This window comes from Somniosus microcephalus, chromosome 29 (assembly GCF_052327205.1).
Source record: "Somniosus microcephalus isolate GS21.2 chromosome 29, FLI_Smic_1.0, whole genome shotgun sequence".
NCBI classification, from domain to species: domain Eukaryota; kingdom Metazoa; phylum Chordata; class Chondrichthyes; order Squaliformes; family Somniosidae; genus Somniosus; species Somniosus microcephalus.
This window is the reverse complement of record NC_141015.1, coordinates 46778216-46797192: the sequence shown is the minus strand read 5'-3', so window position 1 is coordinate 46797192 and position 18977 is coordinate 46778216. Positions and strand designations below refer to the sequence as shown.

At 48.6% G+C, this 18977-nt stretch overlaps 1 protein-coding gene across 2 annotated transcripts in view; it reads left to right on the top strand.

The window, feature by feature from the left end:
- The window catches only part of LOC147098710 (wings apart-like protein homolog), a 205156-nt gene that overhangs the window by 160353 nt on the left and 25826 nt on the right, over window positions 1–18977 (top strand). For both annotated transcript variants that reach the window (XM_085970764.1, XM_085970763.1), the window contains exons 10-12: window positions 1297–1408; window positions 1671–1768; window positions 3313–3389. In XM_085970764.1, coding sequence (XP_085826890.1) covers window positions 1297–1408; window positions 1671–1768; window positions 3313–3389 — 287 coding nt within the window. The remainder of the gene's footprint in view (window positions 1–1296; window positions 1409–1670; window positions 1769–3312; window positions 3390–18977) is intronic.

The window sequence follows — 18977 nt, the reverse complement described above, 5'->3', positions numbered from 1 at the left end:
GGCTGTTGTCGCCCAGTGTAAGCCGCACCTGTACATGGCTGAGCCACAGACCGCGAGCTGTGAACCTACTCCATGCGTTCAAAGTGTCGTAAAACCGCTTTAGAGTTCTTTCTTCTGATACTTGTTCAAGGCATTACGTTGTGTGCTGTGGATGTGAGCCTCCTCGCTCAGTGCGAGCTGTTCCCAGTGGGGCGCAGCCTTTCTGTAATTCCGTGCCTGTTTGATGATAATTCTGAACTTTGTATACTGGGAAAGATGCTGCCTGCTCGCAGCGTCTGTTCCCTGGTCCTGCCCCCTGGTGGTAGTTCGAGTACTGCACCGAGGCCTAGTTTTGGCACGGAACCTGGGTTAACTCTAATCCAGCTTTAGCACACAGCTTACTGTTCAATGAGTTTCACCACTGCTGTCTTCCCAAAAGTATCGAATATTTGCAAAGAAAAGTTGAATAGTTCTGTGTGTTGCTTTTTGTTTGTCTATCTGTCTGGAGTGTTCTGTTGAACATTTGGAGTGATCATTTTATCAGGGCAATTGGCTGGCAGGAGTTAATCACTCAACCATCAGACTGATCTGGATTATCAGAGAAGCCACCATTAAGCAGGGTGTTTCAGTAGACTTAGTCAGCTTCCTGTACATCCAAAAATTCTAAACTGAAGTAGACAATTCAGAAGTGAAGGAGAAAACCTGGACAACAGGCCCATTAGAATCTGAAGGGAAAAGACTCATGTTTTGGGTGTGGCCCCTGACAGGCTCAAAGGGTTTGACTGAAACACCAACCAACTTATCTCTTTACAGATTCTGACAGACTTTCTGTGCATTTTTAGCATTTGCTGGGGTTTTCAACGATCTGTGAGGAGTTAAACAATCTAAGCTACAGCAATGGTGTGCCACTACACTGGGGTTCAGCGGGGACGGGGGTAAGGGAGCAGGAAATCAAGACTGCTTTCTTAATCACTGTCGAGCAACATGAAGTAGGAAAGGTGAGGAGAGAATCAAACCCCACTTTGGCCCTAAATAGCCGCTCACCAGTCCTGGTCATCCATTGTGTGGACCCAAATGGGAGTCATGGTCTCCTGAAGAACAGGGGTGAAGGAAAACTAATCGGACCGGGGTGGGAGGGGAGAGATGACATGCTGTTTGCTGTGGAATGGGGGTATGGTTGTGGATCACTGACGCCTACAGTTAGTGCTGCCCAGCAGAGTGTTGTTGTGCAGGATCTGGCCCATTTAAAGTTATTTTGTGTGATCGGGTTTGTGATTTCCAGAGCTGAGTGTTGAGGTGTGTTTTTCTCTTGGACAGACGGGACACTTGGCCATGGAAACTCTGCTCTCACTCACATCCAAGCGCGCAGGAGACTGGTTTAAGGAGGAGCTCCGACTCCTGGGAGGATTGGATCACATTGTGGATAAAGGTACGTGTGCAGCTGGAGCAGTTACTCTTGGTTTTACACACACTGTCCCCAAAAGTTATGGTTTTTCTCCGATTAGAAACTGCCCATCACCACACATGCTTCTGAAGCCACAGAGCTCCCACGTGATGTTGATCACAGCCCTGTGCCTGGCTAATTACACACACTATTTTTATTATAAAATATTACTTCACATTTCAGTAACAGTGAGCTAAACCCATGATCAGATTTATCCTAACCAACTGAAATCTCTCTGCATCAACAGTAAAAGAATGCGTGGAGCAGCTGGGTGAGAATGAAGAGCAGGACAAACTGGTTGCATCGTTATGGGGTGCGGAGCGCTGTTTACGTGTGCTGGAGAGTGTAAGTGTTCGAGATCAACAGTGCAAGTTTTCAATTTGTCTTTTGGAAGCGGGTGCACAGCTTCACAACAAAGGCAGAGGGACGGAAGAGTCTCGGTTTCTTGCAGTCATACAGCAGCACTGAACATCACACCTCGTCTGTAATGGGTATTCTCATGACTTGTTTATGCTGCTCTCTGATGTCATAGGACTTCTAATGATACAAACTGCTTCTGAGATTCATGTAACATCTCATTCAGCAATAGTGCCCCAAACTCTGTCCCGTCACGGTAAAGGTAATTAGTATCACACATCTAACCGCAATCTCCTAGCTCCAGGTCATAGGGTCAGAGTCATAACGGCACAGAAGGCGGCCATTCGGCCCATCGAGTCCGTGCCAACTCTCTGTAGAGCAATCCAGTCAGTCCCATTCCCCCACTCTATCCCCGTAGCCCTGCAAGTTTATTTCCCTCAAGTGCCTATCCAGTCTTCCCTTGAAAACATCGAGTGTCTCCGCTTCCACCACTTCCATCAGCAGCGAGTTCCAGGTTCTCACCACTCACTGCGTAAAAAAGGTTTTTCTCACATTCCCCCATGTATCTCTTGCCTAAAACCTTAAATCTGTGTCCCTTAGCCTTGTACCATTCACTAACAGCCTTTCCCCATCTAGCCTATCTAAACCTGTCATAATCTTGTACACCTCGATCAAATCACCCCTCAACCTCCTTTGCTCTAATGAAAACAAATCCAGCTTCTCCAACTTGTCCTTGTAACTACGATCCCCCATCCCCGGAGCCATTCTGGTAAATCTCCTCTGCACCCTCTCAAGAGCCTTCACATCCTTCCTAAAGTGTGGTGACCAGAACTGGACGCAATACTCCAGTTGTGGCCTAACCGGCGCATTATAAAGATTCAGCATAACTTCTCTACTTTTGTACTCAATACTTCTATTTATGAAGCCCAAGATCCCATATGCTTTAGGCAGGCAAGGTTCACTCGTTGGGGCAACCGTCCACACCTGTCTCGGCCAAATAACATTGTGCTGAACTTTTCCAGGTAAAAGGTGCCCTGGTCTGAGAGCTAAGCCACCTGTCCAGATTGGGCACATCGTGAGTAAGCCTGACGCTTCTTCACAGCAGCGGCTGAGCTCAGTGCTGGGGACACTGGTAGAATCTCTGGTTCAGTGAGTAACCCCACCAGACGTACAACCCCTGGTGTGCTCCAGCCAGTCTGAGTTAGAAGGATGACGGATTCCTGCTCCTGATTAGTACAGTGACCCTGCTGGAAAATGGTTCTACGCGGATAGTCGGATTTGAAGGGCTGCCTACATGATTGAAATCGGGAGCAGTGCTCACTTTGCGGGGAATTGTAGCTCCGATCCCTGTCCCAACACTCCGTGCTGCATTTTGTTGCAGAGTGGCCCTTAATTTAAAGGTTGAATACTGATCTGGTAGTTAATGGAGCCTTTGCCAATATGCAAGGCCCCTTTGTCTTCCTCCACTCGAAGCTTGAATGTGCCACGTGGTAAATGTACTGCCCAGCTTAATTTAATTTATTTTTCATCAGGTTACGGTTCACAATCCAGAAAACCAGGGTTATCTTATAGCGTACAAAGACTCCCAGCTCATCATCTCTTCTGCCAGGTAAGTGCGTAGTGTAAGTAACTTTCAGTGATGTTTTGATGGGAAGGTGTAATTACAGCGTGACCAGTTGATATGGGTGGTTATAGGAACTTGTAAAGGAAATAAGAACAGAATGTGTGACTTTTAAGATGGGCACTAGATATTGCCTTTGCCCTGGTCTGAGTATCTGAGTGGATGTCGTGTATTTGGATTTCCAGAAGGCATTCGATAAGGTGCCACCTAAAAGGTTACTGCATAAGATAAGAGCTCACGGAGTTGGGGGTAATATATTAGCATGGATAGAGAATTGGCTAACTAACAGAAAGCAGAGAGTCGGGATAAATGGGTCATTTTCTGTTTGGCAAATGGTAACTAGTGGGGTGCCACAGGGATCGGTGCTGGGGCCTCAACTATTTACAATCTACATTAATGACTTGGATGAAGGGAGCGAGTGTACTGCAGCCAAGTTTGCAGATGATACAAAGATGGGTGGGAAAGCAAGTTGTGCAGAGGATTCAAAGAATCTGCAAAGGGATATAGACAGGCTAGGTGAGTGGGCAAACATTTGGCAGATGGAGTATAATGTAGGAAAGTGTGAGGTTATCCACTTTGGCAGGAAAAATAAAAAAGCAAATTATTATTTAAATGGAGAGATTACAAAATGCTACAGTTCAGAGGGACCTGGGGGTCCTTGTGCATGAAACACAGTTAGCATGCAGGTACAGCAAGTAATCAAAAAGGCAAATGGAATGTTGGCCTTTATTTCAAGGGGGTTGGAGTATAAAAGCAGGGAAGTCCTGCTACAACTGTACAGGGTATTGGTGAGACCACACCTGGAGTACTGCGTACAGTATTGGTCTCCTTATTTAAGGAAGGGTATGCTTGCATTGGAGGCAGTTCAGAGACGATTCACTCGGTTAATTCCAGAGATGAGGGGGTTTGACTTATGAGGAAAGGTTGGGCAGGCTGGGCCTATACTCACTGGAATTTAGAAGAATGAGAGGTGATCTTATGAAACATATAAGATACTGAGGGGGCTCGACAGGGTAGATGCAGAGAGGATGTTTCCCCTCGTGGGGAAATCTAGAACTCTGGGGGCATAGTCTCAGAATAAAGGGTCGCCCTTTTAGAACTGAGATGAGGAATTTCTTCTCTCAGAGGGTTGTAAATCTGTGGAATTCTCTGCCGCAGAGAGCTGTGGAGGCTGGGTCATTAAATACATTCAAGGTGGAGATAGACAGATTTTTGCAAGATGGAGTGAAGGTTTATGGGGAGCGGGCAGGGAAGTGGCTTTGAGCCCAAGATCAGTCATGATCTTATTGACTGGCGGAGCAGGCTCGAGGGGCCAAGTGGCCTATTCCTGCTCCTATTTCTTGTGTTATTCCCTGGCTTCTAACACACATTTAGCCTGAAGGTCACACTTGCTCTGAGTTCCCCCTCCAGTGTCCCAGGAGACAACCAGTCATCATAAATTCCCATTAGAGTTCAGAATTCCTTTAACCTCTTGAAAGTTTCTCTGATAGAACTTTGGAAATGCTCCCAAAATGCCAGGTTTGGAGTTCTTTGAATCCTGTTTCCTGATCTTCCTCCAACGGCAGAAATCTTCCTTTGTTGGGGGGGAGAACTGATTTGCTTTTGATCTCTGCGACATTTACTGCTCTGGTAGTTTTTAGATTTAAAATCAAGAATGAAGTTGGATAACGAGAGACTAGACAACCAACAAGACTTGATACATGGCAAGAAGAACAGCTCCCTGTTAACAGGTGATGTGGGCGGCCGTATCGGCAATAATTCCAGGATCTGCACCCAGCACCTCTGATCTGTATCAATTACAGCAGCTGCATAGGGGCCATCACACACCCAACACCGCTGCTAATCCCGCCGTTCATTACACGCTGCGCACCTTATCAGAAGCTCAGTGAAGGTGGCTGCTTTGCCTCTTTGTTCAGACATGCATGTTTCCGCCCCGAATCGTAGAATTGTAAAGCACAGTCGGAGGCCATTCAGCCCATCGAACCTGTGCCGGCTCTTTGGAAGAGCGCTCCAATCAGTCCCGCTCACCCCGCTCTTTCTCCATAGCCCTGTAAAATCTTTGCCTCCAAGTATTTATCCAATTCTCTTTATAAGTTACTATTGAATCTGCCTCCAGCGCCCTTTCAGAGCACATTCCAGATCATCATAACTCACTGTGTAAAAAAAAAATTCTCATCTTCCCTCTGGTTCTTTTGCCAAGCACCTTAAATCGGTGTCCTCTGGTTACCGACCCTCTGCCACTGGAAACAGTTTCTCCTTATTTACTCTATCAAAACCCTTCATGATTTTCAACACCTATCAAATTTCCTCTCAACCTTCTCTGCTCTAAGAAGAATAATCCCAGCTTCACCAGTCTCTCCGCATAAGTGAAGTCCTTCATTTCCGGTATCATTCTGGTAAATCTCCTCTGTCCCTGCACCCCCTTTAAAATTCTACCATTTAGTTTATATCGCCTCTCCTCATTCTTCCTACCAAAATATATCGCTTCACTCCTGCTGGAACAGGTGGGGAGCGGCCTGTATATTCGCCAGCTGTAGCACCCCATTTGCAAGTTCCAGTGGGTGGAGTGTGTGCCATGCACTCATCCCTCTACCATTCTAGTAAATCTCTTCTGCGCCCTCCTGAAGGCCTGACGTCCCTCCTAAAATGTGGAGACCATAATTGAACACAATACTCCAGCGAAAGCCTAACCAGTGTTTTATTAAGGTTTAGCATAACTTCCTTGCCTTTGTATTCTATGCCTCTATTAATAAAGCCAAGGATCCCATTTGCTTTTTAACCGCCTTCTCAACCTGTCCTGCCACCTTCAGTGATTTGTGTACATACACCCCCAGGTCTCTGTTCCTGCATCCTCTTTAAAATTGTCCCATTTAGTTTATTTCCTCTCCTCATGTACCAAGATGTATCACTTCACACTTCTCTGCGATAAATTTCATCTGCCATGTGTCTGCCAATTTCACCAGTCCTCCTGAAGTCTGTTACTATCCTCCTCACTGTTGACTACAGTTCAGAGTTTCTTCTCTGCAAACTTTGAAATGATGCCCTGTATACCCAAGCCCAGGTCATTAATATATATCAAAAAGAGCAGTCCTAATACCCTGGGGAACACCACTGTATACTTCCCTCCAGCCTGAAAAACAACTGTTTACCACTACTCTCTGTCCCTTAGCCCATTTTGTATCCATGCTGCGACTGTCCCTTTAATCTCATGGACTTCAGTTTTGCTGACAAGTCCATTATGTGGTACTTTGTCACATGTCTTTTGAAAGTCCATATACACATCAACTGCACTACCCTCATCAACCCTCTCCATTACTTCATTAAAGAACTCCATCATGTTAGTCAAACACAATTTGTCTTTAACAAATCCATGCTGACGAGCCCAGAATTTTCCAAATGCCAATTAATTTTGTCCCGGATTATAGTCTCTAAAAGTTCCCCCACGTTTGGCTGACTGGCCTATAGTTGCCGGGTTTATATCTCTCCCGTTTTGTGAATGGGTGTAACTTTTGAAGTCCTACAGTCCTCTGGCACCACTCCCATATCTAAGGAGGATTGGAAGATTGTGGCCAGAGCCTCCGCAATTTCCACCCTTACTTCCCTCAGTAACGTAGGGTGCATCCCACCTGGACCGGGTGACTTTTCTAATTTCAGGACTGCCAACCTCTATCTATTTTTATCCTATCCAATATTGTTACTGCCTCCACCTTTACTGATACATTGGCGGCATCCTCTTCTCTAGTGAAGACAGATGCAAAATACTCATTTAGTACGTCAGCCATGTCCTCTGCCTCAACAAGAAGATCTCCTTTTTGGTCCCTAATCGATCCCACCTTTCCTTTGACTACCCTTTTACTATTTGTGTTTATAAGCTTTTGGGTTCCCTTTTATTTTATCCGCTAATCTATTCTCATACTCTCTCTCTCTGTCACTCTTATTCTCTTTTTTAGACCTCCTCTGTACTTTCTATATTCAGCCTGGTTCTCTACTGTATTATTAATCATACAATTATAGTCAATATCGCACCAGCTCCATACCCCAGCAATGGTGTGATCCTCTTCACACCGGCTCCGTGATCCTCGCCACACCGGCTCCATACCCCAGCAATGGTGTGATCTTCGTCACACCGCCTCCGTGATCCTCGTCACACCGGCTCCGTGATCCTCGTCACACCAGCTCCATACCCCAGCAATGGTGTGATCCTCGTCACACCGCCTCCGTGATCCTCGTCACACCGGCTCCATACCCCAGCAATGGTGTGATCCTCGTCACACCGGCTCCGTGATCCTCGCCACACCGGCTCCATACCCCAGCAATGGTGTGATCCTCGTCACACCGGCTCCGTGATCCTCGCCACACCGGCTCCATACCCCAGCAATGGTGTGATCTTCGTCACACCGCCTCCGTGATCCTCGTCACACCAGCTCCATAACCCAGCAATGGTGTGATCCTCGTCACACCGGCTCCATGATCCTCGCCACACCGGCTCCATACCCCAGCAATGGTGTGATCCTCGTCACACCGGCTCCGTGATCCTCGCCACACCGGCTCCATACCCCAGCAATGGTGTGATCCTCATCACACCGGCTCCATACCCCAGCAATGGTGTGATCCTCGTCACACCGGCTCCGTGATCCTCGTCACACTTGCTCTGTACCCCAGCAGCGGTGTGATCCTCGCCACACCGGCTCCATACCCCAGCAATGGTGTGATCCTCGTCACACCGGCTCCATACCCCAGCAATGATGTGATCCTCGTCACACCGGCTCCGTGATCCTAGTCACGCCGGCTCCGTACCCCAGTAGTGATGTGATCCTCCCATTGCTGCTACTCATTGGCTCTCTGTTTAATGCTAGCATTGTATACACAGAGGGTTTAGTGCATGCATTGCCCTCCTGGAACAAATGATGGAAGTAAAAGCTGGAATAGTTTCAAGGGGAAGTGAATAAATATTTGAAAAAGGAAAATGTATAAGGGCAGATGAATGGGACAAAGTTTATAGCTTTTTCCAGGGAGCCGGCACTGGTGCAATGGGCTGAATGGCCTCCTGTGCTGTAAAATTCAACGAAGGTGAGTTTACTCAGTGCTGGGGGAGTCTGAAACCAGCACTGGGGCCGGTAAATATGGTTCTCACTTTCACAGTAACTGGAGTTTAAGCGTGCTCCTTTTACCAACGTTCCCGCTAAGCTGCGCAGCTATCTGCCTGTCCCACGCAGCCCAGGACCAGCTGTTACAATGTGAAATTTCGTGCATGCGCGAAACTTTGATTGGGCCGTGTGGGCCATTAAAGGAGCCGTGCACCCAAATTTAAAATTAGGGGGAACATTGTTCCTTGCTGACAGTGAATGTGATGTCTAATCACTAATGGAAGAGCAGCTTCATTCTTGCTCCGTGCTATGGGTAAGCTTCACCTCCATTAGTAGAGAGCTGGCTCGCAATCTGAAGAGAGGTAACAAAACACCAGGAAAGGAGGGAATCAAGCAAGTGTTTTGCGTTGTGCTGGGAGCTTGGGCCGGAGCAGGCGAGCCAGGTGTTCAACAATACCGCAGTGCAGGTATCACAAATCAGAGACCATCATCGGCTTGTCTGCCCAGCGCTCCCACTGTTACATTTTCAATCATGGTTCAGTGAATTTGCTCCACTCGCATTAATCCAACAGGCTTTATGGTGGAGGAAGAAATCTCACCAATACCGAGAGGAGGGGATTACTTGATTTTTTTTTTCTGCTGTTCTCTGTTGACCTCACGAATCTTTTTTTAAATCTTCGTTCTGAAGTCTTCTGCAAAAGATTTGAGCTCTGGGCAGCTGGTCTGATAGCTATTCTTGCTGATCTACTGTTAGTGCTGTCTTACTGCCCCTGTCTACCCTACACTGCTGTGGCTTTTAAAATGGGATGTTTCTGCTGCCAGCAAGCTTGTGATAGACGCAGACATCTGGCCGATTCTAACTGGCGTCAGCAGTTTTGAATGGCCCAGGCTCAGTGGAGCATAATTTGTCCTTTGCTTTACGTCACTGGTCTCTGGTACCTGAGCCCAGTCAGTTGTTGAGAAGGCAGTTTACAGAACAGTTATCCGGTTGCCTCATTTAATTTTGTCTGTCACCTGGGTTAACAGCCAGTGTGCTCAGTGCCTGGTGCAGATGAACTCCTGCTAATCTCCAGTGTTTTCTTTCATCCTCAGTCTTGTTCTTTTCCTTCTCTGTCTCCCCCAGCCCCCGGAAGGTGGTGCAGTTTGAGCCTAGTGGACTGTGTATTTTCTACCAATTCTGCCGGTTTTCTACATGTAGCCACTGAGTGGCACTCCATCCAATTACAGAATAAAGCCAGCACAGAAATGCACTGTGTCCTGATGTACTTCTCTGAGAAAAAGAAATCTCAGATATTCTAGTATATTAAACAGGAGAAATTTAAAACTTGCAGATCTTGTTCACGTGCACCTAGAAAGATGGGCCTGGTCATTGTATAGAACTAGCTGGATCAGATTGGACCTGAATATTTTTTAGTATCTGAAGCATTTCATCGGCTGTGATGAGCAGTGTAAGTTTCTGTATTCTTTCTAATTTAGTAACCCGACCCTAAAATTAGACACGAATAAAACTATTGGGTGAGTGTGGCTAATGTCTCTTTATAATGAATGTAGCTAAAAGGATAACATTACTTGCAATCATACAGCGCAGAAGGAGGCCAGGCGGCCCATCGTGCCTGTGCCAGCTCTTTGGAACGAGCTCTCCAATTAATCCCACTCCTCTGCCCTTTCCCCACAGCCCAGCAAAATTTTCCCCTTCAAGTATTTATCCAATTCTCTTTTGAAAGTTAGTTGAATTTGCTTCCACCGCCCTTTCAGGCAGTGTGCACTTCGAGTGAAACATTTTACTTTGCACCCTTGTGTTGTCACGGCACCGCTACATGGTGGCACAGCGCGCGCGGATCAGGAACTCTGTGTGAGGCCATTGGTTTGAAACTGTCGCTCCACAGAAATTACTGTCATCACTGCTTCATTGACCAGTGTGGAAGCCTCGCAGAGTCGTTTCATGGAGGTGGGGGTGTTGGTCACTTTCTTGAGTGCAAAGCAGATTTTGCTATTTAGATTGTTAAATTGATTAACCCAGAGGCAGTGTGTCTTGTTACAGGCCTAGTCCTGAGTAGCTCGCTGTAAGGATTTGGGTTTGATCTCCAATCTATAGTAACTATTAGTTATCCCCAATCTGAATATTGCTGCTTGTCACGCCAGTTGTGAGGAGCGAATTTTAGCAGAGTGCGGCTGTCTGTGTGGAGCGGACTGATTCGCTCAATCTCCGCAGAGCCCCACCGTGAGCTGCTAATGACACTGCCTTATTTTTGCGAAAGCCGTGGGCTCACCGGAGAATTCTAGCTTTGAAAAAAAAGAGAATGGCTGAAGTACGTTGGGATAGAATCCTCAGCTTGACTCAGTTCTCTTATCTGCTTTGAGGCCCCCAGGGATGGAAAGTGCTCCTGGTTTGTTTTGTGTAACACACAATATATTGGCCTGTTTGTGAATGTGCTTCTGTCGCTAATCTGATTAGTGACAAAGTGGAGCGCTCACAAACGCTGGAACAGATCTGACATGGTGAACCCGTCCTGTGCTTCCTATTTCAGTGGCTGTGCTGGTGTCCATTTACATTCAGAGAGGGGATCGGCAGGTCAGGGAGGTAGCCAAGAACCAGTAAATTGGTTAATTATATTCATGTCATGTCTTGGAAATTATTTCAATCTCAAAACAAATGTATTGCTTGAGTGTAGTTTTTAAAGTAATTTCACATTGCCATCTCTTCAATCAGCCTGCATGGCTTGGAAAGCAGTTTGTTCCTTTATCTGCACCTCTGGCTTCACTCCCAAATGCAGCACTTGTGCACAAACCTCCTCTCTCTCTCACTCCTCCTCACCTTCCAATTCAGCAGCCAGGAAGGCAGATTTTTGCCATCGTCCCTTGTTGGTAGGAATAACGTGTGTGGCCGGCCTTCCCTTCCCAGGTGGGAAGTACCTCGAAGGCAGCTCCGCTACTCATTCCTGAGATTTTATTATTTTGTTCTTGGGATGGTGGCGTTGCTGGCAAGGCCGGTATTTATTGCCCATCCTTGTGTCCGCTGAGAAGGTGGTGGTGGGTGTTCTCCTTGAGCGGCTGCAGTCCGTGTGGTGGTGATGCTCCCATCATGGTGTCAGGCAGGGAATTCGAGGGTAAGTTGGGACAGGATGTGATTTGGCAGGGAACTTGGAGGTGATGCTGTTCCCATGACATTGCTGGCCTTGTCCTTCACTGGCAGAGGTCACGGGCGGGAAGTGATGAAGAAACCTTGGTCAGTTGCTGCCGTGCATCTTGTAGATTGTACACACTGCAGTTAGTGCGGCGGTGGATTGTCCAGTGGCAGCGGTACTGATCCTGGACGGTGTTCAGTTTCTTGTTGCAGCTGCACCTATCCAGGCAAGTGGTGAGTATTCCAACATATACCTGACTAGCCTTGTAGATGGAGGAGAGGCTTTGAGGGGTCAGGAGGTGAGCCACCTGTCAGCGTACCCGGCCTCTGCATTGCTCATAGCTATGGTGTTGCTGTGGCTGGTCTGGTTCAACAACTGGTCAGCAGTGACCCCCAAGATTCAGTTGAGGATTCGGTGATCGTGTGAAGGGGCGATGGCTATGCTTTCTTCTGGAGGTGGTCATTACCTGGCACTTGATGAGATCAGATTACAGATCTGGGTATGCCAGAAACATACTTGAGTAATAATTCTAAATGTTTTAATTTACACGACAGTAGTGCAGAGACTGGAGAAGCTGGGGTTGTTCTCCTTCGAGCAGAGAAGGTTAAGGGACAATTTAATTGGGGTGTTCAAAATTATGAGGTGTTTTGATAGAGTAAATAAGGAGAAACTGTTTCCACTGGCAGGAGGGTCAGTAACCAGAGGACACCGATTTAAGATAATTGGTAAAAGAATCAGAGGGGAGATGAGCGGAATTTTTTTACACAGCGAGTTGTTGTGATCTGGAATGCGCTGCCTGGAAGGGCGGTGGAAGCAGATTCAATGGTAACTTTCAAAAGGGAATTGGATAAATAGTTGAAGGAAAAATTTACAGGGCTGTGGTGAAAGAGATGGGGAGTGGGACTGATTGAAGAGCTCTTTCAAAGAGCAGGCACGATGGGCTGGCACAGGTGCGAATGGCCGCCTGTGCTGTATCATTCTATGAATAAGTAGGGAATAAGCTACTTCCTGTATTGAGATGATACTGTCAGACACTTGTTGTTCAGGTGGACCACAGTGCTTTCTGTTTACAGGTTTTAGCATTTTCAATCCAATCCGCCACATGAATAATGACCAAGCACTAAGTATCTGGAGGTGGACAGTATATTGACAGTAATTATGAACTTTGCTATTCTCAATGTGAAGACGACAAACACTGAGCTATCGCTAAACATGACGTGAATCCTTGCTGATTGCAGCTGTCGCCTGTTTGCTGCAGCATTTTTCAGTTTTTCTTTCTCCCGCCCTCCTTTCTCTTTCTTTTGCTCTCTTATGCTCTTTACTCTCTATCTCCCGCTCCCCCCCTCCTCTCCCGCTCCCCCCCCTCCTCTCCCGCTCCCCCCCTCCTCTCCCGCTCCCCCCCCTCCTCTCCCGCTCCCCCCCCTCCTCTCCCGCTCCCCCTCTGGATCTCCTCCCTCTCTCTCGCTCTTCTCTCCCACTTTCATTAAGCAATTATCTTGGGCGTGTGCTGTTGGTTTTTGTCAAAGTATCTGGACTGAGCCTGTGACTTCTTGGGAAGTGTGCGGGTTTTAGGTCAGGGTACACGTGCCGCGCACAATATGAAATTGTTACCATCTGCTCAGCAGCTGTCACATACCGTTAGGCTGATGATCGGCAGACATCGCAGTTACACTGCGAGCTTGTCCTGCAGTTCTTCAGTCCCGAAGAATTAATACAAAGCTCATTTGAATACAGGCAAATTATTTTTAACGAGCTGTTCATTTGAGGGCAGCTTGGTGTCAGTGATGGAAGTACAGTCAGCCCAGTATGTGAGGATATTAGGAATAATTCCTTATTCCATTGGACACTTTAACCTGTGGACATTGTTCACCATTGTTGTCGTAGGAATGTTGTAACACTTTCTGTTACTGAGCGGTTGTTAAACCAAAGCTACAATAAATACCAACAAAATATGCAGAATAAAAAAGCAGTGATGTGTGTGTGTGTGATGCACTTTAAGTCGTAGTGACCATAAGCTAAGTTTGGAAATAAACAGCCGATCAGACTTTATACAAGCAGCAACGGATGTATTTACATAGAAAAATGCCACATTTCAAAATTATACAAAGATGTGCTATTGGCTTCTACAACAGTCGCTGCACTGCATCTCCTGCACAGCAACAGCAACATTGTAAAACCCAGCTTCAGCCCCCGAGCACCCACTCAAACCAATTTAGTAGTTTCTTCAGTATATGCAGTCTCTTTAAAAACATCAGGTCTTAAAATATCTCTCTAAAAAGGGGAGAGTTTCCGATTCTCATGAAGCAAGCTATCTGGTGAGCCCCAGGGCTGTGCAGAAATGGTGATAGAAATGTGCACACAGTGGGGAGCCATTTCAGCCCCTCGTACCTGTACCATAGCATGCTCCACGCTCAGCTAGTCTAGCAAATAGGATCTTTTAAAAGTCGTGCTTTAACACATCTCTCCAACCTCCGTGCTTGACAGGCTGTGAATTGCTTTGCGGTCTAGTGACCGTTGTGGAAGCCAATAGCACATTATGTGTAACTTTGAAATGTGGCATTTTTTATGTAAAGACATCTGTCGCTGCTTGTATAAGGTCTGATCGCCTGTTCATGACCAACAGTTTTACCTTCATGGCCCAGCCTGTGTGGTTTTGTTTAATGACCAGGGTGTGATTGCACCCTGTGACTGGGCAGATGACTGCTGAATCAGCATGTCTTCGTCCTTTGCCAAGAGTCAATGCATTTAATGTTCCATTGCTGTATTGAGACTAGTGTGTAGATTACTTGGTGCTTCCCATAGGATGGCACTATTCAAGGCAATGCCTGCAGTATTTCAGTCCATTACAGCAATTAGGCTGTAATTTAGTAAATCATCATTTTCAACAATGCAGGGCATGAGATGGCTAATATATCTGGTTCAATGTGTACATGACTGGGTGTATTTGAAGGGAGTGGACAAGGGTGGTCAGCCTAATTCAACAGCCATTGATCGACAGAAATCAATTGAGAATCATTTGTGGAGCAGTGGGAGAGATGAGGTGACTTAGTTCTTGTAAACGTGCTGCCAACACCGAATGTATTTGCTGTCTTTTTGTGGTGTTCTATTCACAGATTAAATTATTTTAGTCAGTGAGTATTCTCAGCCATTACAGGAAACTCTTTGGTATCCGGCACCGATGGGACCGGGATGGTGCCGGTTGATTAAAAATTCCGGATGACGGAGAGGGTTATCTACTGAGGCTATTTTTAACAAACAGAGTCAGACTCCTGTTATTGAGGTGTTCCGACTTCCGACAGCGCCAAGAAGCCGAGCAGTGGCAGTTTGGAGAACTACCCCCACTGACTGACTCGGCCACCGCGGGAGACTCGGACTCGGCAACATTGCCGGTTATTGAGGTGTTGTTTTCGGAGTATGAATTTTGCCGGTTAATAGAGAATTCCGGATATTTAGGTACCGTTTAAACGAGAGTTTCCTGTACTTCATTTTAAAGCTTTTAAAATGCGGAAATCTGTTGCAAGCAGAAATGAGAGAGGGGCTGGGTTGTAGGGGCTGGGTTGTACAGGCTGTGTGTGAGATTCTGCACGCATTGAATTCCCGACTTCTGCTGTGCTTCTGAGTTGGAGAGAAGTTGAAGGCTGCAGGAGATTTAGCCAAGGCCGCTCTAGTACCTGTCGGCTATCTATCATTGCAAGTTGCCTGTTCTCCCAACTGCGAGCTGCAGGGAGACACTGTGGTAAACCACTTGTTCACTCCACTGTTGTTCACTCCACTGTTGTTCACTCCACTGTTGTTCACTCCACTGTTGTTCACTCCACTGTTGTTCACTCCACTGTTGTTCACTCCACTGTTGTTCACTCCACTGTTGTTCTACCTGTCTGTGCATGCCTCAGCTGGCTCCGCCCCTGGCTCCACCCATATGCCCTGGTATAAAGGCGGCTGCTCTGCAGTTCCCCAGGCATTCAGGACCGGTCGACCACGAGAGGCATGCCTTCGTTCTTTAGCTAATAAAAGCCTGTTTGTTACTCTCTTAACTTCCAGTCTTTCTCAGTAATTGATAGCGCATCAATTTTATTAGCTAAACTTTTTTTTTCGATGGAGCAAATCCTCAAACCAGCACGCCTGGAACTAGACCCTTGAGGCGGATTCATCTACCAAGTTCGCACACTGGCTGCGATGCTTCGAATTTTTCCTAGAAGCCTCCGTCGAAACTGTTGAAAACGATGGCGACAAACTAAAAATTCTGACCTCCAAGGTGAACCACCAAGCTTACTCGCTCATCCAAGATGCGACTACCTACAAGGGTGCTCTCGACCTCCTTGAAGAACAGTACGCACGCCCGGTAAATGAGGTTTACGCCAGACACCTCCTGGGGTCCCGCAAACAGCAACCCGGGGAATCGATGGAGGTATACCTACGGGCGCTGAAGGTGCTCGGCCGGGCCTGCAAATGTAAAGAGGTGTCGGCCGCGGTGTACACGGAGGAACTTGTCCGGGACGCCTTCGTCGCGGGCCTCAGGTCCAACTACACCCGGCAGAGACTGTTGGAGCAGAGCGAACTCGACCTGAAGAAGGCCACGGCCCTCGCACTCTCGCTAGACGTGGCCCACCGGAATATGGACGCCTACTCCCCTGACCGCGCGGCCGCATCGTGGATGGCGCGGGCGCCGCCATCCTGGGACACGGTAGGACCGCCACCCTGCGCCGCGCCACCCCTGTCACATCCCGCCAACGGCCCAACTTCTGCAGCGATGTCCCGGGGCCCGAAGTGTTACTTCTGTGGCCAAGCCAAACACCCCAGAGCGTGCTGCCTGGCGAAAAACGCTACTTGCTCTGGTTGTGGGAAGAAAGGGCACTACGCCAGCGTCTGCAAGGCTAAACCTACCCCAAACTCCAGCAGTGGGCCGAGCGGGCCGCCATCTTGTACGCCTCCAGCCGCGTGTGGATCATGAGCGCCGCCATCTTGGACGCCTTCGACCATGGGTGACCTGTTCCGGCCGCCATTTTTGCAACGGGCCCCCGACTCACCCACCGCCTCACCTGATGACTGCAGCGACACGCCTGACCCTACGCTGGCCTCCGTTACACTGGACCAATCTAGACCTCACCAACTAGCCAGGTCCATGATGGACATTAAGGTAAACGGCCGCGCCACGACCTGCCTTTTCGACTGCGGGAGCACGGAGAGCTTTATCCACCCCGACACGGTGCGGCGTTACTCTCTCCCGGTCCTGCCAGCGCGCCACCGGGTCTCTATGGCCTCCAAGTCCCATTCAGCGGATGTCGGCGGCTACTGCGTGGTGACCCTTTCGGTGAGGGGTACAGAAACTTTAAACTGCTTGTCCTGCCCCATCTCTGCGCTGCCGTTCTACTGGGGTTGGATTTTCAGTGCCACCTTAAGAGTGTCACGATGGCGTACGGTGGACCCCTTCCCCCACTCACAGTCTGCAACCAGCAGTTTTCAAATTGCCTTTTGCAGCCTCTCCACGCTTAAAGTCACCGCCCGCCCCCCCCCCCCCCCCCCCACCGTTGTTCGCTAACCTCGCCCACGACTGTAAGCCCATCGCCACCAAAAGCAGGCGATACAGCGCTGGTGACAGAGTTTTTATTAAATCTGAGGTGGAGCGGCTCCTGAAGGAGGGGATTATTGAAGCTAACACCAGCCCCTGGCGAGCCCAGGTTGTGGTCGTCAAGACCGGCGAGAAGCAGCGCCTGGTCACTGACTACAGCCAAACAATTAATCGATATACCCAACTGGACGCATACCCCCTCCCCCGCATATCTGATATGGTCAATCAGATCGCACAATACCACATATTCTCCACCATTGACCTTAAGTCAGCATATCACCAACTCCCTATCCGCTATGAGGACCGCCAGTATACTGCCTTCGAGGCAAACGGCCGCCTCTACCACTTCCTTCGGGTTCCCTTCGGCGTCACCAATGGGGTCTCCGTTTTCCAAAGGGCGATGGACTGGATGGTCGACCAGAATGCGTTGCAGGCCACTTTTCCCTACCTGGACAATGTGACCATCTGCGGCCATGACCTGCAGGACCATGACGCCAACCTCTACAAATTCCTCCGCACTGCCCAACTCCTAAACCTTACGTATAACAAGGAGAAGTGCATATTCCGCACAACCCGCCTCGCTATCCTTGGCTGTGTTGTGGAACACGGAGTCACCGACCCCGACCGGATGCATCCCCTTATGGACCTCCCACTGCCTCAAGGCCCTGAAGAGATGCCTGGGGTTTTTCTCCTACTATGCCCAGTGGGTCCCTAATTATGCGGACAAAGCCCGTCCACTTATCAAGTCCACCTCTTTTCCCCTGGTGGCAGAGGCCCGCTTAGCCTTCCACCGTATCAAAGAGGACATTGCTAAAGCCACCATGCACGCGGTGGACGAGTCCATCCCTTTCCAGGTGGAGAGCGATGCGTCCGACTTTGCCCTGGCCGCTACCCTTAACCAGGCGGGAAGGCCCGTGGCCTTCTTTTCACGAACCCTCCAAGGCTCCGAAATCAGACACTCCTCTGTCGAAAAGGAGGCCCAGGCCATTGTGGAAGCTCTGTGACATTGGAGGCATTACCTGGCCGGAAAACGATTCACCCTACTCACTGACCAGCGTTCAGTTGCTTTTATGTTTAATAACAAGCAGAGGGGCAAAATCAAAAACGACAAGATTTTGAGGTGGAGAATTGAACTTTCCACCTACAATTACGATATCTGGTACCGGCCCGGGAAACTCAATGAGCCCCCGGATGCTCTATCGCGAGGTACATGTGCCAACGCACAGGTTGATAGACTGCGGGCCCTCCGCAATGACCTCTGCCACCCGGGGGTCACCAGGTTCTTCCATTTCATCAAGGCCCGCAACCTGCCTTACTCCATCGAGGAGGTCAGGACCATGACCAGGAACTGCCAAGTCTGTGCCGAGTGCAAACCGCACTTTTATAGGCCAGACAGAGCCCACCTGATAAAAGCCACTCGCCCCTTTGAGCGCCTGAGCATCGATTTTAAAGGGCCCCTCCTCTGACCGCAACGCGTACTTCCTCACTATCATCGACGAGTACTCCCGTTTTCCGTTTGCCATCCCCTGCCCAGACATGACCAGTGCTACGGTCATTAAATGCCTGAACGACACCTTCGCCTTGTTCGGTTTCCCCAGCTATATCCATAGCGACCGGGGCTCATCGTTTATGAGCGACGAACTCCGCCAGTACCTGCTCGTGAGAGGTATTGCCACGAGCAGGACCACCAGCTGCAACCCCCGGGGGAACGGACAGGTCGAAAGAGAGCACGCGACAGTTTGGAAGGTCGCCCTGCTAGCCTTAAAATCTAAGGGCCTTCCAACCTCCCGCTGGC